The 24,984-nt window shown below is 34.4% G+C and overlaps 1 protein-coding gene across 1 annotated transcript in view; it reads right to left on the bottom strand.

The window, feature by feature from the left end:
• Positions 1–24,984, bottom strand: part of Galk (N-acetylgalactosamine kinase) — a 207,879-nt gene that overhangs the window by 125,260 nt on the left and 57,635 nt on the right. The window contains exon 4 of the mRNA XM_072544039.1: positions 13,232–13,340. Coding sequence (XP_072400140.1) covers positions 13,232–13,340 — 109 coding nt within the window. The remainder of the gene's footprint in view (positions 1–13,231; positions 13,341–24,984) is intronic.

The raw sequence follows: 24,984 nt of genomic DNA, 5'->3' as shown, positions 1-24,984 counted from the left end.
GTTTCCAAACAGAAATGATTTATGGCTACAGCAAGATGGTGCGCCTCCACACTATGCTGTCTTGGTACGCAACTACTTAAACAACGTCTTTCCAAATCGGTGGATAGGTCGAAGAGGAACAATAGAATGGCCGCCTAGGTCACCTGATTTGACTCCCTCTTAATTTCTTTTTATGGGGATATTTAAAAAGTAAGGTGTATCAAAATAGACCACAAAATATTAATGAACTGAAAGAAAGAATACGTAATGAGGTTGTTCAAATAACTAACTAACGGAAGTTTTAGAGAATGTTAGAGAAGAGTTCGCGGCACGCCTTTCTCATTGTATTTTAGCTGAAGGTAAACAATTTGAGCACTTAATTTAGGTTTCGTTGTATTTATTGAATAATACTTAATAAATATTTATTGTAATAATAAAAATTTAATTATTTTTTTTAACACTTCCAAACTTTAATTACTTAGACATATTGATATAGCTGAATAGGTATTTAAAAGACCTTTCAAATGATGTATTACAATACCCCCCTTTCTATTCAAAAATTTTAGCAATGACGTCATCACGCTCACATAGATGACGTCAAAAATAAAAATGTATTCTTACGAATAGCTTATTTAAAAATAAAAATCGACGGGTTTCAGGAATTTTCCTTAAAGTCTCCGGTTTACGAAATAACGAATTTATTCCTTTCATTTCCACCATACTGTATACAGTATAATATTGTAATTAAAAGGAATAGATTTATTATGTCTAATACCGAAAATTTTGAAGAACAATTCTGAAAACCATCGAGTTTTATTTCTAAAAGGGCGTTCTCTCAGATAACTATTTTATTTTTGACTACATCTATTTGAGAGCCATAATGTCATCGATTTCTTTTTAGTGCCTATGGTCTTTCTTGCTGTGCCAATAACTTTTGTTTTAATTGCTTCCCAATGTTCTTTGGTACCTTGGAATTTATCAGGGTTTGTGGTATTCTTCTTCTTCCTCTTTATAAGCAATTCTGCTTGTTCATTGGTGGATTAATACCTTTATTGAAGGTTGTCACTTCATCTTTTGCGCGGTCGTCCGGTACTTCTTCTGCTGATTGGTGACTTATCTCTTGCTATTTTGACGACACGGGTCTCCTCCATTCTGCTTATGTGGTTATTCCATTCTTGTTTTCTCTTTTGTGTCCATTCATTTATACACTATACGTTATATTTTCTTCTAATGTGTTCACTTCTCTTTCGATATCTCAGCGTATTTCCTGTCAGTACTCTCATCTCTGCAGTTTCCAGTAGCCTTTGCGTTGTGGCTGTATCGGGTCTTTTTTCTGAAGCATATATCGTTATTGGTCTTACGCTGGCTTTATCAATTCTTGACTTCATCTCAGTGTTAATTTGTCTGTTTCGCAATATAGTGTTATTAAGGCATCCTGCCAGTCTCTTTGCTTTTTGTACTTGATCTTTGAATCGAATCCATTTAATCGCTGATTGTAAGGTGCAACAATACTATCTTTCTTATTATGTGCACCGTCAAAGCAAAACCCAATTCTTGCATTTTTATAATGTAATTATACAACTGAGTTTCAACTTCTGCAGTAAGAGCAAACGGCCTTCCTAGTTTGGCAACTTGGTGATTGTCATCTTCATTTCTACTTAAAAAATCTTTCAGTGTACTCCAGGCTATTCCACTTTGTTTACTTGCCCTGTAGATGGATAGTTTCTCGACTCTTACAAATTTTGAGGCTTCTAATAAATCGGAGATTTCATATTGGCGATATTTTCCTTTGGATATTTTAGGCATTTTGAATTCTGAAAAAAAAGACACAGGTAAGTTCGTGATACCCTGGATGTTAGAAAGTCTTCATAATATTTATTATTTAATATTTATAGTTCACGTATTTATTATATCTATGATAAAAGTCCAAATAAAACTAGAGTAAATACACCGCGAACAATTAGCTACATTTTACCGCGGAAACAAACGTTAAAATTCGTAAGAACCGCCTCACAACTTAAGCTATTTCAGAAAACTGTTGGCGAAAATTGCCTGTATCACTTAACAGGGATACTAAGCAGCTTATAAGCAACAGAATACGTAATTTTTACAAACTTACCTTTGCAATATTCACTATAAATAATCAAACAACGAATGCACTTCAGATTTCAAGCTCTATCGTCAACACAAGGAATAACACTAAAAAATAAGTTTTATCCCGGTTTAACAGAGCTTCACAATTTGACTTGCAGTGGTGGGGAAGGTTGTCGACTCTTTCCGCTAAAGACTGTAATAAAACTGCTGTTATAATCCATTAGGCAATAGTCTATAAGATCGTGACGAATTATTAGAAATTTATCACGAACTTACCTATATCACGAATATTCCTTACTTCCTTACTTACCCTATAAACAATTATCAGATAGACCGAATAGCTTTTCTCTATAAAATTTACAGAAACGTTTAATATATAGTTTTGGCTGTAATAATAGTATAATAAAGAATGATGATGATGATGAATCATGATGAATCAAAGAATAAATGAATAAAATAATGTAGATAAAACAAATTTCAATAAATATTTTTTGAGACTTTGCTAAAATAAATTAAATACCTTCAATACGAGTATTACTGCGTTTTTTAGTTTTTGCATTAAATGCATAAAAATCATATTTTAGTGCATGTATCAACTGTTTCTTTGTGCATATTTGCATGCATATTTTAGGGTTTAAGTGCATATTTCCCGAGCTCTAATAATTATTATAAATTGGGTGTTCCTTTCCATTTCATTGTTACAAAAAAGTTTCCGCATTTGTATTTCTTCAAGTATATTAATCTTTTCTAATTACTTAAATTACTTCAATAAAAGAATATCCATCAACTGCGAGATCCGCTTTTAAAACAATGGAAGTAGGTAATGCTTCAATCCGTATTTTTTCGTAATTATTGTTCCGTTAAGCCAGTTTAATAAAATTTCTGTATGCAAAGCAAATATAATGGCTTCGAATTGAAAATGCGAAAATAAAGGGTTTTAAACTCATCGAATTAACGTCATTACAAAACAGAATAGATTAAAGGCTCAGAAAGATTTTCATTAGCACGTCGCCTGGGCTTCGGCGGCTGCTTAGAACAGTATTTAGTGAACATATTTCACAAAGGGATAACAATACTGAGGTGTTTAATTTTCCAGAATGTATATATTAACGTACAGGACATGAGTTTTGAGTAAAACTTTGCTTTTGTATTGAAATAAGCTTGTTATATGAAACTTTAATCAGATTTTGAACTCTGTAAAAAATTGTGCAGTTTAATAAGCTAAGAACATACAGTAATCGTACAAAAACATGTATAATATAGGTATATATTACACTACCGAGCATAAAATTAGGGTCACCCCGTAATTTTCAGTTGTAACATAGTTTACTAATGGATTTCTTGAAAAAAAAAAAAATTGTTGTCGTTTTTGTTTCGACAAGTGTTTGAGATAAAAAGGGCCCCTTAGCCTAATTCCTAAAAACCGTTATCAGCACAGTTTTTGTTTCTATGGTTTTAACGTCAATTGTAAATTGTTTGTGTATTGTTATCACTGTCAGTGTATTGCAATGAGAATAAATTCTGTTGTGGCGGCAAGAATTGTGGCAACGTTAGAAGGTGGCCACGGTCAGCGCGAAACTGTGTGAAACGTTGGTGTAAGTCTCTCGAGTGTGCAACGAGTATGGCAACGGTACGAAGAGACCGATCTGCTTACTCGAAGACCTGATTCAGGTCGTGGCAGGATTACAACAGCTAGAGATGACCGCTTTGTCGTTTCTAGTGCTTTGAGAAACCGAACGGTCACGACAGTTTCTCTTCGAAATCATCTGCAAGAAGTAAGAAATGTAAACATAAGTGAATGGACAGTTAGGAGACGACTTCATGCTGCTGGTTTATCTTCTCGAACTAGAGTAACTGGACCGCCGCTTTCCCGTGAACACCGAATTGCCAGATTGAATTTTGCACGAGAACATTTGGCTTGGACAATGCAGGATTGGAGTCGTGTATTGCTTTCAGATGAATCGAGATTCTCTCTTACGGGCTCAGACAAATAGATTAGAGTGTGGCGACGTCCAAGCGAGAGATATGCTCAAGCATGTGTTGCCGAGCGTCTTCCATTTAGTGGAGGGTCAGTTATGACATGGGGAGACATATCGTTTGATGCTTGCACGGAGTTAGTCTTTATCGAGAATGGGACATGTTTTACCGTTTATGGTTATTCTTGGAGACGACGCAACATTTATGTATGCATGATAATGCACGGCCCCACACTGCTAGGATAGTTACTGAGTATCTTGACGAGGTTCAAATCACACTATTTGTTTGGCCTGCTCGCAGTCCAGATATCAATCCCATAGAACATGTTTGGGACGAGATGAAGAGACTTTTACGGAGTCATGTGCCGGCGCCCAGAAATTCGAGTGAGCTTCGCGACATATTGGTGCAAGAATGGAATAATCTTCCGCAGAATGTGTTCCAAAATCTGATCCAAAGCATGACTCGTTGTTTGCAAGCTGTTATCACTGCCAGAAGAGGGAATACTCGCTACTAAAGTTCTTAAACTTTCTTTTTTTTTAACAAAAAGCACATCAAATTAAATTGTCCCTTTTCAATATTTAGTTATCAAAGGAAAATTCTTCATTTCCATTATTTTTAAATAAACTTTAAACGACAAAAACGTTGTTTTCTTTAAGCAATCTGGTAGTAAACTATCTTTCAACCGAAAATAGTTAAAACAGAATAATAATTTCTAAAATAAATTCAAATTACGGGGTGACCCTAATATTATACTCGGTAGTGTAGTACATTTCTATTCATGCTGTCGCTGTATTTGAAATTCAGGAAAATATCTATCTGATTGGTGTACCTCAATTTATATCTTCCTACAGAAAAAAAGGAACTACTACCAGATCTGAAAGCTACCACACACTGTCACTAATAACACATGCTAGTAAAATCTTGTTGCATACCATCAAAAACAGATTAAAAACCTATCTACATTACCAACTACCTTAGGAACAAGCGGGGTTTGTAAAGAGTAAAGGTATTCTGCAATTTTTCGGTCACGTGGTTCGCAGAGCTGACGATAGTTTGGAAAGATTATTTGTTTTTGGAAACGTTCCGAGGAGAAGATCAAGAAGATGATCACCAACTAGATGATCAGACCAAATTAAGAATTCAGCTGAAAACTCATTCTGCGAAGCTCTCAGAGCAGCTGAAGATAGAGACCGATGGAGAAAAATTGTTAGGAATATTGGAAGAAATCTCGATCAAATCATGATCACAACAAATCACGTGCAATTTCTATCCAGTCATGTAGAAAACATTTCTTATTTAATCCCGCAGTTTATATTATGAAAATTCTTATACTAAGCCGTAAACATAATTTGGCATTTGGTGAAATTTGGTAGGGATTTTCAACCAGCTAATATTTGGTAGCACTCATATAGGGAACACGATATATAAAAAAGACTAAAAGTCTCTCTAACACACACACAGGTGCCCCTTGGAATGTTTAAAGGAACATGTTTATATAATTGAACAGTGAGACCCACATGTCCGAAGATCAAATCGGTCACACTTCGCTATGAAGTGATGTATCTATCTGACCCCCAGGCTTTTCCTCCACTACTCCCCGTCGTGTGACTTACGTCGGGTGGCTTATGAACTGATCGTTACTTTAGGCGTCCTGGGTAATGAAACACTCTCTGTTTTTCTTGACTGTGGTTAGGCCATCTAACTGTAGGAGTAGCACAAAAATCCCTAATTACTTTTCTGAATTTACTTGAAGTTACTATTGACTTGACTTCATGACTTGGGTCCCTAAAAAGTGTAAGTTTTGCCAGCCTAAGTTGGGGCCTCTCTGTCCGAAATATGTATGTACTCGGTTACTCAGCCGCCGAATAGGCAAAAATAAATTTTGTTCTCCCCGCCGGCTGTTTTGCTCACGAGCCCCAGAGCCCATATTTGTTGCACATGACTCTGTGCTCAGAACTCGTGATCAAGGCCTCTATATGACCTACCTTAAGGCCATGTGCGTAAGCGGCTGTATAAAAGGCCTGTATATATATATATATATATATATATATATATATATATATATATATATATATATATATATATATATATATATATATATATAATGTTCATTTATGTCGGCGTTTTAGGGATATCCGTATGAGTACAAACTCGAGTGATATACGAATTGTCATAAATAACAAAAAAATGGTGAAAAAATTCTATTAAGAACCCACTGATATAGTAAATGAAAAAGTATAGTATAGGGAAATTAAACTAAGGGTCTAATTTTTATCTGTCTCACAGCTCTTGGGCAATTTATTAACGAAGTAGAAAAATAAAAGGGATATAAGGTAGGTAAAGAAATTCATGCTGTGTCGTGAACTTTAAGTCAGAAAATGTTTTATTGTAGAGGTTTTCGTTTCTCTTAGATGATTTATATTTTATCTGTGTGAAATGTATAAAAACAGTTAAAAAAGAACGCAATGAGTACATAATTTTTAGTTATGCAGGGTAAAAATTAAAAAAAATATATTTATCTAAATTATATAGGTGAGTGTAAACACTGCAATATAATACACTGCTCACCAAAATTATAATTTTAAAAGTATAATTTGAACCCATAACTCCTTACTATATACCGATATATACCGGTATATTGTAAATATTAATCAGTAGAACTGCAAAAAGGCTATTAGTTATCATTTTTGTGCAAGTAAATTAAAAACATGATAGCAGTTCTTCACATTAGTGTTAATTTATTTTAATTTGAATTTATTTTAGTAAATCTTCAAAGTTTATTTAGTGTTTTGCCTTAAAATGAACCACCAGCAACAAGAAAATAGAAATTTGTCAGAATCTGATTACATTTGAATCGTTACTCTTCGCAAAGAAGGATACAGTCAAGTTCAACTTGTTTAATGTCAGTTAGTTAACCGTTTCAAGAGTAACGTATTTTAACAATAAAATCCTTTTAAGGCTGCAAAAGGGTTATAACTCCTGATCAAGACCAACTCTTGCGAATTCCAGCACCGAAGCAAAGTTTTGTTACCAGTAAACCTCTACAAGACGAATTTTTGTACGGTTACAAATTTTAGAATACGCCACAATACGATAAGAAGAAGACCTACTGACGCAGTATTGATCAGAGAGCATAGAAGGCAAACATTGCATTTTGCTTGTGAACATTTGTTTGGAATAATGAAGATTGGGGATGAATATTATTTACAAAAGGAGAAAATAGAGTATACAGAAGACCTGATTACATTATAAACATATTAGAAAAGCATGTCTTGTCACTTACACCGTTTATTAAGGATAATTTTATACTTATGCATGATAATGCCAGGCCACACATTACAAGAATTGTGCAGCGATACAACATGTATGGGATATCGTAGGGAGACGTGCGACTCACCAAACACATTAAAAAAACTATTTTTGCGATTGGTCGAAATTTAGAATCAAATTAATGAATAATATAACAGTAATTTTTTAAATAAATAAGTAATAAAAAATTTCAATTTTGTCTGTTTTTATTATGTCAGTTACTCCTATTTTAATACATTTCTCGTAAAAAAAACAACATATTTAAAGGATGTCAAGTCGAAATAATAAGACTGATTGCTCCAGCCCAGAGGCTTATAATATCTAATGCATAGATCAGCAGGTGATTTCTAATTTTGTATATTAGTTGTATATATGGAAATGAGGCGGAAATAATATTAACTATCAAAAGACGAAAACTTAAGTACTTAGGACATGTGATGACAGGGCAAAAATACGCATTATTACAACTTATGCAAGACAAAATCGGAGGAAAGCGAAATGTGGGAAGACGAAGAAAATCCTGGCTTAAGAACTTAAGGGAATGGTTTGAATCAGTAGTGCAGAACTTTTTAGAGCGGCAATCAACAGAGTCCGCATAGCCATGATGATTTCCAATCTTCGATAGAAGATGGAACTTAAAGAAGAAGAAGTTGTATATCAAGCACATGTTTAACACAAAGCTCACCCTTTGAGAGTTCTGGAAATACCACTTTAACATCGTAATATGCCTAAGAATTATTGATCGGGCCTAGTTATGTTTTACAACAAGGATCCTAACCTCTGCATTGAAGAAGCTGTGGCCTGAGTCTGTAGCTGAAAGAGCCTTTTAAGGTACCAGAAGTATCAGTTGTAGAGGAGATTGTTCCTCTGGGAAAATACATGGGTCTGGAAGTAGATGAACGAACTCGTCGAGGAACAGTCTATGGAGGTGACAACCAAAGAGCAAAATTGATATTGAAGAGATACCAGAAATGGAGAAGGTTAGCTCTAAAGACGATCTTGGAAATGTGGGAGATAAAAACGGCAAGCGAGGGTCAAAATAGTACCTTTTATTACTATATCTTTAAAAATACATTTCAGGTCACACTAATTTTTCCAAATAACCCCAACTTTAACAAAAGTTCCAAAAGTTTAGCCACCCTCAGGCTCACATGGGACCCCATCCCCATCCAATGGTAGCTCCTGTGACAGAGGACACCGTCAGGCAGATGTGTACCTTAGGTAAAAATACAAAGATCTTCCAGAAAATATATTACCGCTACTCACTAATATAATCAATGCATGTCTCACGCTGAGCTACTTTTCAACCTCATGGAAGGTACCCAGCACAGTCATGATTCCCAAACCAGAGAAACCCTCAACCAACCCAGAATCGTATAGACCTATTTCGCTAATAAGCACCCTAGGTAAAGTTTACGAGAGGATCCTTAAGGAGAGACTCGTAGAATTCCTAGACGTTCACTTCACCATTCCAAATTATCAATTCGGAATCAGGGCGGAACGTTCCGCTCCAAATGCATTGATTGAAGCAGAAACCTTCATATCACAATCAATAAATGAAACGAGATACATCGTAGGCACCTTTCCAGACGTCTAGAAAGCCTTCGATCAGGTCTGGCACACAACTGTGATTGAAAAACTTTTCCTTGCTATACTGCCCACAAGTTTCGTTAAATTAATAAATTCCTATCTCTCTACTTGAACTATCCGGATAAAAGTTGACGTTATCCACACCATTTACTCCACAAGCGCTCAATTCTAGCTCTAATATTGTTCACAGTCTACAACAATGACATTCCCCGCCCTCAAGATAGATCGGAGTCCCTATTGCTATTTGCTGACGACACTACGTTTCTTATTTCGGGCCCATACAGAGAAACGCTAGGACAACTGTCTGTATTCGATAGAGCTCAAAATTATTTAAATAGAATTGTTAGGGGGTGCAATAGATGGAGAGTTACTATTAACACCTCCAAAACTCAACTAATCTTATTCAAATCTCCCCACAGCCGTAATTCTCGGGGCCAGATAACCGTCCTAGAAGAAAACCTTGATTTCAGAAAGTCAGTGTCTTATTTGGAAGTTCATTTTAGTAGGAAGTACTCTCAACTGGAAGACCGACATACATAACATCCTAGACAGGCCAAGAAAAAGGGCCAAACTTCTGGTAGCGTTGTCTGGTAAATAAAACACTATTGCACACCTATAAGATTTACATAAGACCAATAATCGAATACAAGGCATGCGTCTATGCATCGCTAAATGCCCGTGAAATTACTACCATTGCGGCCACCAAAAGAAAAATCCTTATATTTTGCACGAGGAAGCGCAGAGACTACCCGTCAGCACTAATACACCAAATAGCAAACATAATACCGATTAAGGACATACTCCAAACCCTCAAAAAGATATATGACGTCTGCACTATAGCTGGCTCAAACATCCGAGCCAAACAAATACTCAAAACACCTTGCCATCGCCGAGGAAAATACTCACTAGGATTCCCCAAAGAAAAGTTCTATTCCTTCCAGCAAAGCTTCTACACAACACTGGAAACGAGCTTCCTGATGAGTATTTTGACATCCTAGAAGAAGTCTCCCTAAAATATCGCAATTAACAACTGCAAAGCCGAAAACGCCAATCAAGAGCCGTTCCTGGCTTGGTAATACTCGAAGTACCTCTCCTTGGCTTGTCTGGCTAACCAAAAATTCCTCTAGTGCGCTCCTAAACACATTACCACCTTCTGAACCTCGGCTCGTACCTACAGCTTGAACCCCCCACCAAACACCAATACACAAAATCAATTCTATCGTTTATCACATCCCCCTAGCCCTTTAAAAAAAATGAGCAGCCCTCCTTGAAGAGGCAAAAGCCTAAACAAGGTTAAAACATGAGAGAAAAATGGGGGAGAAAGTTGTATAGTTTGTGGATAAAAATAACCCTGAAACTGAACTGAATTGCAACTGAAAAAGTTGCAATTGGTCGTGCATCGTAGTTGTTGTGTTTTCATATTTAAAACACTTAACAAAAATAACTAGGAATGGACTAATGGCAGTTTAATTAAATTCAATGGGGAAAATTGCTTTGTAATACGAGCAATTTGATATACGAGCAAGATCACGGAACGAATTAAGCTCGTATGGCACTTTAGTAGATTATTTAAAAGATTTATGTTTATATACATCTATTTAATGTAAATAAATTGAATCCTGGTGTACGTTACTCTATTTATAGCTATGCGTGCGTGATTTATGTAGATTGTATGTTTCTAAAACGTAAAACATATTAAGATAGGACGTCTGAGGTGGAAAGGACATGTAATGCGGATGGAACCAAATGACCCAGCTGGAAAAACGTTCCTTGATAGACCCACTGGTCAGAGAAGAAAAGGAAGTTCCAAAACAAGGTTCCTTGACAGCATCGATGAAGACATGAGAAATATGGGAATACGTGCTTGGCGGAGAAAGGCGATGGATAAAAACGACTGGAGAGAAATTTTTGAGGAGGCTAGGACCCACGCAGAGTTGTAAAGCCACAATGATAATGATGAGACAGAAACTGCAGCAGCTAATAATATGCTAATAAAGTCAACCATGTTTCCGCATAAAGACATCCATAAGCAAACCTGGGTCTTCAACGACCATATTACGCGCAACCAAATTGACCACATCATTGTAGATGCTCGTCATGGGAACAATATTATAGAAGTAAGAAGCCTGAGAGGAATAGACGGAGATGGCACAGAACATTACTTAGTCAGAGCAAAAGTCAAATTCAGAATATCTAGCCACAAATACAATAAAACAACAATAAACCCACAATGGAACATGTACAAAATGCACAATACAGAGAAACAACAAAACTACAGAGAACAACTTGAACAAACCTTAAACTCTGAAAGAGAATACAATGATATAGAACAAACTATGACAAACGACTGCCGAAATAATAACCAAGACGGTGGACAAGATCTTTGGAAGGAGTAGGCAGAAGAGGGCAAAAACATGGTATGACGAGTAATGTCGGAAACAGCTGAAAAAAAGACAAACAGTAAGGAAGACTTGGATACAACTGCAAACAAACCAAAGTAAAAAGGAATATAACGACTGCCGAAAAGAAACAAGAAAAATAATACGCACAAAGAAAAGAAACTATGAACAACAAAAATATGAAGCTATGGAGAGAGACCGGCCCAAACCAGAGAATTCTATAAAGCAATTCTCTCTGAGAAAAGAGCACATAGAACCATTTCCATCCATACACTAAGAGACAATCAAGGCCGTATGATAATCGACGGTAAAGAAGTAACTGAAAAATAGAAAGAGTATTTTAGGGACCTTCTAAACATCATACAAGAAGAACGGCACAAAAAAGAGATCTATATCACAGCGGACATGCCCGTCCAAAAATCCCTCCTTTGAAGAAACCCAAAAGGCCTTAAATAAGCTAAAAAATCACAAAGCGCCGGGTACGGACGAGATACCAGTAGAACTTCTGAAATATGGGGGAGACGCAGTACATCGCCAAATCCACCAGCTAATAACGCACATATGGTTAGAAGAAAGGATACCAGCACGATGTAAGGAAAACATAAAAGTGCCAATCCACAAAAAAGGGGATAAAACAAAATGCGAGAATTATAGAGGAATTTCACTCCTAAACACGGCATATAAAACACTCTCAAACATCATTCTTACTAGATTAATCCCTTATGCTGAAAATGTCCTAGGTGAATATCAAGCCGGTTTTAGGTCAAAAAGATCAACAATAGATCAACTATTCATGCTGAGACTACTTCTAGAAAAGGGATGGGAGTATAACAGACCCATACACAATCTTTTCATAGACTTTCGACAGGCATATGATAGCGTAGAAAGAAGCCAAGTATGGAATGCCATGGCGGAGTTCTCAATACTAAAGAAACTTATTCGGATGACCAAAGTCTGTATGGAGGGTGGAATATCTAAAGTACGTGTAAATAATAAACTGTCTGGCAGCTTTGAAATCAACAGTGGACTCAAACAAGGTAATGCGTTATCTCCCCTACTTTTTTACCTTGTATTAGAGAAAGCCATGAGGTCGGCCGAAATAAATACAGAATTGCTATCGGTTCAAGGTCCCAAGCTATTACTCGCATATGCAGATGACATAGATCTCGTTGGAGACTCCATCCTATCCACGAAAGACATCTTCAACAAGATGGAAGGAGCAAAAAGTGAAGTAGGGCTGAAGATTAATGAAGAGAAGACGAAATATATGTGTATAAATAGAACGACACGAAGAGACAGAATAGGGCAAAATGTGACGGTCAACACATCGAAGAAGTACAACGTTTTAAGTATCTGGGGGCCGTAATCACAGTTGACAACGATGTTACTGAAGAAATAAAAGAGAGAATCCAATCTGCAAACCGCTGTCTATTCGCACTGGATAAACTCATAAAATCAAAAATTTTTACAAGAAGTTCAAAGATCAAAATCTATAAATCCATCGTCAGACCTGTAATAACATACGGATGCGAAACGTGGACCATGGCCAAAGCAAACGAAGAAAAGCTCAGACGCTTTGAACGAAAAATACTTAGAAAATGGCCTAAAATACTTAGGAAAAAGCTACAGGGTTTTAGCGCTACGTGATGATGATGATGAATGATAATGATGATGATGTATGTTATCTTTATAATGAAAAAACTTAATATGTTTTACTGACGATGTAAAAAACTTTAATACAAGTAAAAAAGTAAATGTAAAGGAAAAAAACATAACAGATTTACTTTTCGAATTTAAATCTGCTTTTTAACTTGCAAAGGCAATAATTTTTATTTTCCAGAAAGAACTTTTTATGTGAGAGTAATAAAACATTTTTAAAATACCTTCAGTTGCCAAAAATGCAATAGCTTGGTCCATCCCGCCACCCTGCGTCCCGATGTAACGTTCGCACTCTGCACAAAGGCTTGCCAGCTTTTCTTTGGAGATTTGGAACTGAAACAAAACATTAAACAATGCGTGACTTGTGCCATTTTTACGGTTGTAAAAATTTAATTTAGAGAAAGAAAATAAGAAAAATTTTGTTCATTTTTTGAATTTTATTCAAGAAAGTTTAGAGGTGGAATTATTGTAGTATTTTGCTTATTAACTATAAAATGCTGAATTAACCAACACCTTCATATTTTTTTTAACCACTATTGACTAAAGATTTCACCATAACTTTACTTGCATTTAATAATATAATTTTTACGAATTTTGCATTTTTAAAAAATTGTAGACAAACTTAAATTATTCAATTGTTTTAATGACATTGGATTGTTTTATCCATTCAGCCTATACTTCTCAGACAGATAGAATATATAGAATAAATAATGTTTAATACAATATTAAATAAAAGGATATTATGTACCGGGTGGTCCAATAAGCCGAACTCTCGGCTATATATCAAAAACTATTCATTTTACAACTTTAGGAGAAAAATTCCTTGGTAAAAGTGGCCAAGAGAAATCGCTGGAAATAACTTTCAAGTTTCTGGGTTAACCGCTAGGGGGCGTAACCTGTGAAGAAAAATTTGAAAACAAGTTTTTTGTGAAATATGCCCAATTATACCAAGTGTAAAATAAGTAAACTAGAAAGAGGCCTAAATTCCACACAAGGTTGTTCAAGTACTTTTTTGTATTTTTTCAAATAAAGGGTGGAGGAGAGTGGGAAAGTATTTGTGGATATCTATAACTTTGATTTGGATCCACCGATTTTAACTAAATTAGTGTCATTAGAAAGAGTGTGGATAATTTAATTTACATCTACTATAAAACAATTCCATTTAGTTTTAATTGTCATGGGTAGAGGGTACTTTTGAATAGAAGAAATTAAAATTTGTTTTTCTTCAAATTGTTTAATGGAGACACCTATTTATTGTAAATTATAATGCAATTGAATTAAATTCGTAACAAAATGGCGCAAACCGCATGTTGATAGCTTTTGTCAAACTCGAGATATGAATAAAAACGCATAAACATAAGTAAGTATAGTATTGACTCACCCTTTATTATAACTTAAAATTAAATATGTGAAAGATCATACAAATATCTCGATCATTAAAACTTAATGTCCAATTAAATGTACAAATTGTTTTCCATCGTTGTCCACACAAAGATGTAATCTTAAGCGCGTAGACATAACAGCTGCTTCAATCTCAGCTGTTGATATATTTATTGTGTTTATAATGTACTGTTTCATGTCGTGTCGCGTGGTTGGTCGAGTTTGGTACACTAAGTCCTTCAATCTTCCCCACAGATAAATGACCAGATATGTTCAGTCTGGAGATCTAGCTGGCCATTAAAATATACTTTCGCTTCCGATCCATATATTTGGATAACTTGCATACAAATAATCTCGAACTTGTCTGGAAAAGTGCGCAGGACACCCGTCATGTTGTAATATCATATCTCTTCTTGTTTGTAAGGAAATATCTTTCAATAAAACAGGCAACTGATTTTCCAGAAAATCCAAATATGTTTCGCCATTTTAAGTTCTATCAAAGAAATATGGACTTACGATCTTTCCGTCAACTATACCACACCAAACATTAAGACTCCATCTACCTTGAACCTGCACCTCATGTATCAAGTGCGGATTTTCTTTTGCCCAATAATGCATATTATACAGATTAACACCACCTGCACTATTAAACGTAGCCTCGTCTGTCCACAAAATCTTTGACATGATATGCGGTTGTTCTTCTAGCAGACCTAATTACCAAATGCAGTAATCCAGCCTTGCATCAAAATCTCTCTCATGTAAAGCTTGGCCGAGAACTACATGATAAGGATGCAGTCTAAAAAACAGAACAACAAATAATGGTACATATGCGTACATATACACACTTATGTACACTTATGCATACATAGGTAATAATAAATAAAAAAATAAAAAAAAAGGAAGTGGAAACATTAAATTGACAGTAGGTTTACATCCAGGGCCCTAACCAACTTAAATTGATTTTCAAATAAAAAATTAAACAGATACTTGCTAATACTAAATACTAATAAATATTAAAATATTAGTTTTCGAAATTAGATCGAAAAAAATTTAGTTAAGACTTTTAGAAATATTGGGTATTAATATTAATACGTGGAGTAGCTGAACATATAATACGTTGTTACACTAATAATAATTAATCTCAGGATATTTAGGGTCTATTTTAAAATGAAAATTACGATGTTTTGATAGAGCTGTATAATCGTATTTCTTTTTGTAAAAGCTAAACGTTAACTAAATATGATGCTAATACTGTCTTTTTGTGTTCTATTCACATCTGTAAAACTAAAATATATACTTCTTCTTCTTCTTCCTACTAACAGGCTTATTGCCTGTTTTACTTCGGTTTTTAGCCTCAATTGACGTTGTCTGACCATCTTTTCCTCGGTCGTCCCAATGATCTTCTTCCATTTGGCGATTTGTCTCTTGCTATTCGTACTATTCTATTTTCTTTCATTCCTTCGATGTGTTGATTCCATTTCACTTTTCTTCTTTTGGTCCACGCGTTTATTTCCTCTATACCATATCTCGCTTGTATTTCCTCACTTCTTACTCTGTCTCTTAGAGTTTGGTTTGTTATTTTTCGTAAGACTTTCATTGCTGTTGTTTCCAGTAGTCTTTGTGTTTTCGCCGTATCTGCTCTTGTTTCCGCTGTGTACGTCATTATCGGTCTTATTGTTGATTTATATATCCTGGTTTTCGTTTCCGTTGTGAGATATTTGTTTCTCCAGATTGTGTTGTTGAGACATCCTGCTGCTCTGTTTGCCATGTTCACTTGTTTTTGTACTTGTTCTTCCACTTTTCCGTAGCTTGACAGTTTTAGTCCCAAGTATTCAATTTCCATTACTTGTTCTATTATTTTGTTATTTAAGACTAGTTTAGATCGTCTCGGTTCCGCTGATATCACTATCGTTTTAGTTTTCTCTGTTGAGATCTCCATGTTGTATACGAGCGCCGTATCTTCGAATTCTTTAATTTATCTTTGTAGGTCATCTTCATTTTCGGCTGTTATTATGGCGTCGTCGTCGTAGCATATTATCCTTATTTCCTTTTCTCTCATTCTATATCCTCTTCTTTTTTTAACTTTCTTTATGATTTCATCCATTATCAGATTAAATATTAATGGGCTCAGCGAATCTCCTTGTCTAATGCCAGTTTCATATTTGATAGGTTGTGATAGTTTTCCTTTACATCTTACCATAGCTATGTTATCTTATTAATAGATTTATTGCTCGATAATTATTGGGGTCTTTTTTATCTCCTTTTTTAAAGAACATCACCATGATCGCTCTCCTCCATTCATCTGATATTCTGTTCGTGGTGATTATTTTATTAATAAGAAGTTGCAGTTGTTGTACAAGGTGATCACCTCCATATTTTAAGAGTTCATTTGGTATTTGATCTTCTCCTGGTGACTTTCTGTTTTTTAATTTGTTTATTCCTTCTTTCACATCGTTTTGGGAGATTTCGGTCTTTTCCTCAGTTATTATATTTGGCGTTTCTGGTAAAGGTTCTTTGTTTTGTTTTTTAAACATTTCTGTCAGGAAGGCCACCCATGTATCCTCTTGTATGTGTTCTATTTCAACTAGTTCTTTCATTTTGCTTCTTTGTTGTCTTATAAAGCGCCATACTTGTTTCTGTTGTCCATAGAAATCCATCTCTAGTCCTTTTATGAATCTTTCCCTGTAGTTTGTTTTTGTTTCTCTTACCAATTGATGAGTTTCAGTTCTTATTCTTTTATATTCTTCATATGATTCATTCGTTTTTTCTGACTTATATTTTAGGAAAGCTTTCTATTATTTGGTCACATTTTTGTTTAACCTTTAGTGTAAACCATGGTGTTTTCGTTGACCACTTTTTGTTTATTTTCGTTCCAAGGGCTTTTCGGGCAGCATCCAGAATATGTTTCTTAAGTTTTCTCCAGCTAGTCTATACATTGCTTTCATTTTCGATATTCTGCATTTGTATTTTCTGTTCTAGCCTTTTTTGATATAATGATTTTATGGAGTAATCTCTTAAATTTTCTATTTTTGTTATTTCCTCTGCATTGGTTTGTTTAAGCTTCTCTTTCCATCTTTCATCTTTCATAAAATATATACAAAACGGTCAAATCATACACACTCAGGTCACTGGTCCATCTAACAGGACTCTCGAGATGCCATATATTGGGGTTTGAAAATCATAACATTACGGCTCGCCCTTCAGAGGCGCAGCGTCAGGGGTTGGTTTGTTACAGTCTCCCCCTGGCCTCGAACTCGTTAGAGGAGGGGCCAGAAGGTTTCTGAGTGGTTTTCTCGCCCTCCAGAGTGGTTTTGTTCATGGGGCGTCCTCCTTTTTCGTTTTGGCACTACAGGCGTTGGAGCTTTAACGTCAATGAGGCTTGCTTGTGTAAGCGCGGATACGTAGAACACACCAAGGAAAGTAAGGTAACTCCACAAAGTTCATAACTCACAAGCGATACCACTCGCTTTATCCTATAGACTCCATCTCTCTTCGGGTAAAATTTAGCTGCCTTTCATTTCGACCTGTTACTAAAAGCGGTTGTTTTGACCCATACTAAATCTCCTTCTTTGAATGGACGGGGTCCTTCAAACGTCGATCAGCATGTTTATATTTCACTTTTTCGCTATCAAACACGCACTTTTTCCAATCTCAGTTACTGAAATCACGGCGAAAACGGCCCATGAGACTTTGAAAATTCAGTGAGGCTCTTTTTGCTCTAAAAGGCGTCCGTAAGTACTGGTAACTCCCGAACGGTGACACAAACGCAGTTTTATCAGGGTCAGCTTTCGCAACATTAATTTGATAGTTTATGGTAAATATATAAAAAGTTTGCTTCGCACCGTGTAATAAATTGTCTATATGCAGTAACGGATACGAGCCACTCGTAGTCGCGGCGTTTAAATGTTGATAGTCCACGCAAAGTCCCACACCGCAATCTTTTTTGACCAACCAAAAAGATTCCCAGGTCCTAAGAGTCTTAGGCCTATAATGGCGACAACAAGGAAAAATGTATTGAATAGATCGGTGAAATACTTTAACCAGGCACTTAAGGTTAGTTAGGACTGTTGCCGATATACAGTATTAACTCTTGATACAATCTTGTGCATCTAACACGAGATCAGACATTAAAAATATAGAATTTTTCATATAAAAATGATTGCACGTCATTCAAGATTTGCGACGTCAGAACCCCACAGCGTTGCCAAAACATCAGAATAGTCAGTAAGTGAGGAATTTTTAAAACGTCAACTATTTGTCAAACTGTTATATTAACAGTAAATACACTTAGTTTAAAGACTACTGCAACACACTAAAATACATACGAAAACATTTTAATATAAAATTATATATTCTAAAATTTAAACTTACCTCTTTTAGAGCATTAATAGTAAAAACTTACCGCCGTTATTTCTTGTTCAATATAATCTATCTTATATGAAAGCTTATCAGCTTTCTACAGACTATTTAGTTGTTTTGGCATAGCAAAATCACAATACACAACAATAATTAGTTATTATAGCTATTAATATAAATTTAATATGTATTTGTAAATACAATTTATTAATATACAGGGTGTCCCATAACTAATTGGACATTAGCTAATTTTTATAGACACATTTTTATAAAAATTCACTCTCAACATTTTTCCCAATTGCACCTAAAGAAGTATAACTTCAAAAACATGAACTAACATTCAATTCTACACAAAAAAGGTACCTAGTCTTCTTTCTCATAAAAAAAGTACACCGTTTTCGAAATAAACGTATTTTGTTAATGATGCATGTCTCTATTTAATTTTTTGCAAAACAAGTATGCTTAAAACTTAATGACAACGTCAAGACGTAACTACGAATTTATTTATTATTAGTTGTCAAAGTGCAGTGCGAGTCATTATTTGTCAAAGTGCTATTAAGTTTTTTATAAACCACTTAAGATAAAGGAAAAATGCCACGTCATAGTGAGTTTTCTAATGTAGAAATGCGCGATATGATCTGTTTGTATGCCCAGGAAAATTTTTGTTCTCGTAAAGCAGCTGAACTCTATTTCGAACTTTATCCCAATAGAAGGCAACCAAACCATAAAACTATTAGATCATTGTTCGACAGATTAGGCGAAACAGGGTCATTTCATCCCAAAAACAGGAATGCTGGAAGACCGAGAGTAATTGATGCGGATATGGAGGATGAAATTGTTGTGCGTGTTGCAGAAGATCCAGAAACCAGTACAAGGCTTGTTTTTGCGGCCACTGGTATAAGAAAATCTACGGTGTCAAGAATAATACGGACAGAAAATCTGTATCCGTATCGTTTTACTCCAGTACAGAATCTTTTACCACAGGATTTTCCAGCAAGGCTCCGATTTAGTCAGTTTATGATGGGGCGGCATTTAGACGATCCAATGTTTTATAATAAAATTTTATTGACCGATGAATCCACATTTACTAGAAGGGGTGTATTTAACTGGCGCAATAGCCATACCTACGCGACAGAAAATCCTCATGCATTTCAAGAACATCATTTTCAACACGGGTTTTCCATAAATATCTGGTGTGGCATATTTGGGGATTGTATTGTAGGGCCATTCGAATTACCAACTAGGCTTGACGGAGTAACGTATCTAAATTTTTTGAGAAAAGATTTACCAACTCTTTTAGAAGACATACCTCTAAATTTGAGACGGAACTCTTGGTACATGCGTGATGGTGCACTACTACATTATAGCCTAGAAGTTAGAAATTATCTAGATGAAATTTATCCTCAAAGGTGGATTGGTAAAGGTAGTGTATACCCATGGCCAGTACGCAGTCCCGAACTAAATCCCCTAGACTTTCACTTGTGGGGCTACCTAAAGTCACTTGTTTATAAAAAAAATAAATAACCGTCAAGAGTTATTGCAAAATATTGTAGAGGGAGTTAACGTAATTAGGGCCCAAAGAAACTCATTATTTAAAATAAGACAAAACTTACACAAAAGATTTAGATTATGTAGTTTATCTAATGGTGCACATTTTGAACACATTGTAATTTTTTTTTGTTTCGTTTTGAATTATTCACTTTGTTAATTGTTTTATATTCACTTCATTGTTTAATTTAATTTCTGATTTTTTTAAAATTTCGAAGGTCAAAGGTTTAATAAAAATAATTGTTTCAATCATATGCATTTTGTTTGCAAAAATTATCTACTACTAATACATTTAATATTCACTTTTATTTAAGACCTTTTGAATAATGTTTGAATTAACAGTTTTTGTAAAATTTTTTTATTTTATGCACGTCTCTAAAAAATACGTTTATTTCGAAAACGGTGTACTTTTTTGATTTGAAACAAGAATACCTTTTTTGTGTAGAATTAAATGTTATTTCATGTTTTTTTCCTAGAATGTTTATACAGGGCGGGAAAAAAAATTATGGCCCCATTAATGAACCAATGTTATAGTAGGTGGCGCCACCTAGTGTCATCGGTAAAACTAATATCATTTTCATATTAAGCATACTAAATAATAGCAAGATACCAAATTTTACTTAAATCGGTTGAATAGTTTTCAATATATCCCTAAAAATAATATAAAAAAATATTAATGAATCACCCTGTAGAACGAAAACTAGCAACATTTTGCCTAAGCAATTTGAGCTCAAACGCTTTATTTTGATGTCAGCTATCACCCATTAGCTAATGTCCAATTAATTATGGGACACCCTGTATAATATATTAAGATCAAATTGTGTAAGAAATCAAAACATAAACAAAATTCTTACTCTAAAAAACCGGCAACACTTTAAACAATTTTGCCACACTCTGAACTGTCATTGAAATTTGAAGTATTCCCGTATCAGTTGCGTATAATTGTCTAATCTATTTAATTAAAATTATTATTTTGAGGAATATTAGACTTAAAGAGTTATTTCATAAAATTTATATTATTAATAATTAATCAACATAATTCTAAAATTCCTAATATAATGATGATTACATTTTTCTCATTATTATACCATGTTGACGCCTATGAAAGATCGAGCAGTTCCGTATGGATTTCGTATTATTAGCTGTGTTAGGAAATTTTGAACTATAAGGTTGACGTTCTGGAAATTTTAAATATGTGACGACTTGATAAAAATTGTGACGTGCAACGTTTTTACTTTGAAAAATGGTATATGTAGAAATTTCGAAACATTTTTTTTACAAAATAAATTGTGTCCCATACATATTAAAAGATTTCATGTTCTCTCATACTGTGTAAACTTGTATTAAACTTCAGTCCAACTACTAAAATACATACCTACGTGCTCTCATAAAAACTGACGAATGGAACAATGTAGTACATAATTAAATGTGATCTAATCCCTAAGACCAACTACACACTCCTATTAATCTTGCAAACATCGCATAACCGTAAATTTATATGAATTTTATTGTCATGCTCTTCATTATATACAACACATAAAGCTGAAATTTAGAGCGTCCCTAAAACACCCTTCAAGCAAAACAATAGATCTGGAAGTGACAATCAGACTATTAATCTTCAAGTAGAATTAGTATTGAGTATCGGAAGGGTGGTTATAGTCATGGAACTTTGCATAAAATATTTTAACAAATCAAAATCAGTTGCCACAGTATATTGGAGAGATATGATTGGTGGTATTTAAACTATTTCTTGCTAACTAACATTTCTTGTAAGTGCAAGCATCCATTACTGAAAACAAGTACTAATAATAAATTGACGTGTTTGAAGGACAGCTAAATAATATAGTAATTTGAACTTCATACACTAATAGAAAAATACACAAAAAGCAGATTCTAGGTATCCGAACTTTAAACTCAGCAGATGCAGGGAGTAACCAAAAACTAGTACTAGCACAAATAAGAATAAAAATAACACCAAAATATTTTCTACAGATAATCACCAAGGAAAAATTCAATGTAGAATCATTGTGGAACGACTCTACAAGCGAAATGTACCAAAGGAGGATAGCACAGAAGATACAGTTGAAACAAATGGACGATATCGAAGATATCGCGAGCTGTGAGAAAATTAAAAACAACATTGAAGAAGCAGCAACAGCAGCTCTAGAAAAACGCAAAGGCATACTAAACAAAAGAAATAACAACAATACATCACGGTTCAGAAAAGAAATAAAAGAGAAATGTAAAGAGAAACGAGAGGCTTACACGAAGTACAAAACATCAAATACTCCAGAATCCCGAGACACCTATAGAACGAGATGTTGAAGAAGAGGTACGACAATAAAGCTTAAAAGCAAGTAAAGCGGCGGTGTCTCTGAATGACACAATCTAGAAGAACAAACACCTAAGATAAGACACAAAAACAAGAATCTATAAAGTAGCAATTAGACCTACATTAACATACACAGCGGAGACAAGACCTGACACATCTAAAACGAGACGACTACTAGAAACAACAGAGATGAAAATACTTCGACGAATATCAGGAAAAAGTCTGTTGGATAGGGAGAGAAGCGAAAACATAAGCACAGCATGCAATATATAAGACATAAATGGATGGCTGATAAAACGGAAACAGGAGTGGAACGAACACATTATTAGAATGGCAGAGGATAGAATAGTACGAATAGCACGAGATAAGTCACCAAATGGACGAAGAAATATTGGCAGACCAAGAAAAAGATGATGTGATAATTTAAACAATTTAGAAGGCTAATATTGAAGAAAAACAGGCTTTAAAGCCTACATACAAGAAGGAAGAAGAATAAGAGAAACTTAAGACAAATAAAACAATATTTACTTTAAGATACGTCAATGCTAACATGGGAAAAAGAAACAAACAGTATTAGGTAAAAGAGCATAATCTTGGAGAAAGTAGTGATAGTGGAGAAATGCTTTTTCTGGGTGGAATGCGACAAGATTTCACAAAACAAAAATTTGAATTTTTTTTCTTATTGCACTTTTCATCTATACAGGGTGGCCCTTAAGTAATTGTACAAACAGAAACCGTAGATTCTGCACTTTAAAATATTACGATTTAAGCCAACTTGCCTTAATAAAATGTTAATATTAGGAAAGATACAGGGTGTTAAAGTGGAAATTTAAAATGTTATTTTTCGCTATAACTTTTACGTTTGTAAATAGTTTTGGACAAAAATTAACAGTTGGGTGCTTTTGAGTAGGATACATTATAATTTTATACTTACTTTAATGTAACTAATAGAGGGCGCCACATATGCCAAATGTGTGGCATACATTTGCGCTTAACTTTTTTGCTCTTTAAGTTAGCTCTATTTGTGTTAACAAATATTAAAGATACTTTATTTTTAGAAAGAAAAGGTATACTTGTTAGTAACCTGAAAATTCAACCGTTTTCGAGATAAATGCATTTTATAAGTCAGCTGCACAATAATTCTTAGTTTGATATTTGTATGATAAAGCACTGAATACCTGTAGATAAGCAAAATTCATAGTTTATTCTTATTAAAACAACTCAAAGATGATAATGTAACATCACAAAATGCTTTGTTATGGGTGCTAAATATCTTATTGGAGAAAAGATATTTCATCTTCTTCTTTAGGTGCCGTGTCCGTATTCAGACGTTGGCCGTCATCATGTTTACAAGTTCCCTTTGCTATCGCTTCTTAAGTTTCTATAATGACGTTGTATTACTTTTTCTCTATTGTAAAATGCTAAAAACCCAGAATATGTGATTTATGCAAGGTGGTACACCACCACATTCTAGAGAGAAGGCAGTTAGATACAACTTTTCTGAACGTTGGATTGGTTGTGGTAGCCATATTCCTTGGCAATCTGGTGAGATATTGATATAATTATTTAATTTATAAAAAATCCGAAAAGAATACTTATTGTTCATTACGTAAATTGTTTACCCATTTTTATTAGGACAAATAGAAACTAGAGCACAGGTATTGAATGACACATATGTGTCCTGTTTTATAATACTTTTGCTACAAATCTAACCTGAAAGGCTCAGTATTTTTACAAAAACATCATCGTGGTCCTAATAACCGACATTGTTATAATTATAGTAAACACACAGGCAATTTAGTTCAGCATAATATTAGTTCGTTAGTAAATCATAATAATCCATTTGTTCGAGATGTAATTATAGTTACTCGTAAGCTGTAACGTAATCATATACATAAGTAATGTTATCGATAGGTTATTCCGTGTGTATATAAGTAACCAATTAACGAGATAAATCAAAGTTTAATACATTATTTAACTTCTACGACAAATAAGATGTAGTTCCATAATATACCATAAGATTTGGATATGTATCCAAAAGAATATATTCATCCATTATACAATATAGCCACCACGTAGCCCCGAATTTAATCCGCTTGATTTTGGTGTATGAGACGCATTAAAACAACGTGTCTATAAAAATCCCATAAACATTCGCAACCAACTATGGGAAGAAATAAATACTGCAGCAGTTTCTTTAGAACCAATGATGCTATTTAATATGAAACGATCTTTGATGGAATATATTGACAAATGAATTAAAGAAAATGGTGGACATATTGAACACTTACTTTGACAAAAAGTAATATTTAACTATTTCTTAATTTGGTTTGTAAACAAAATGTTTTAATTATGACTTTA

The sequence above is a fragment of the Diabrotica undecimpunctata genome, chromosome 9 (genome assembly GCF_040954645.1).
Source record: "Diabrotica undecimpunctata isolate CICGRU chromosome 9, icDiaUnde3, whole genome shotgun sequence".
Taxonomy (NCBI): Eukaryota; Metazoa; Arthropoda; class Insecta; order Coleoptera; family Chrysomelidae; genus Diabrotica; species Diabrotica undecimpunctata.
This window is presented reverse-complemented; position numbering and strand designations above follow the sequence as displayed.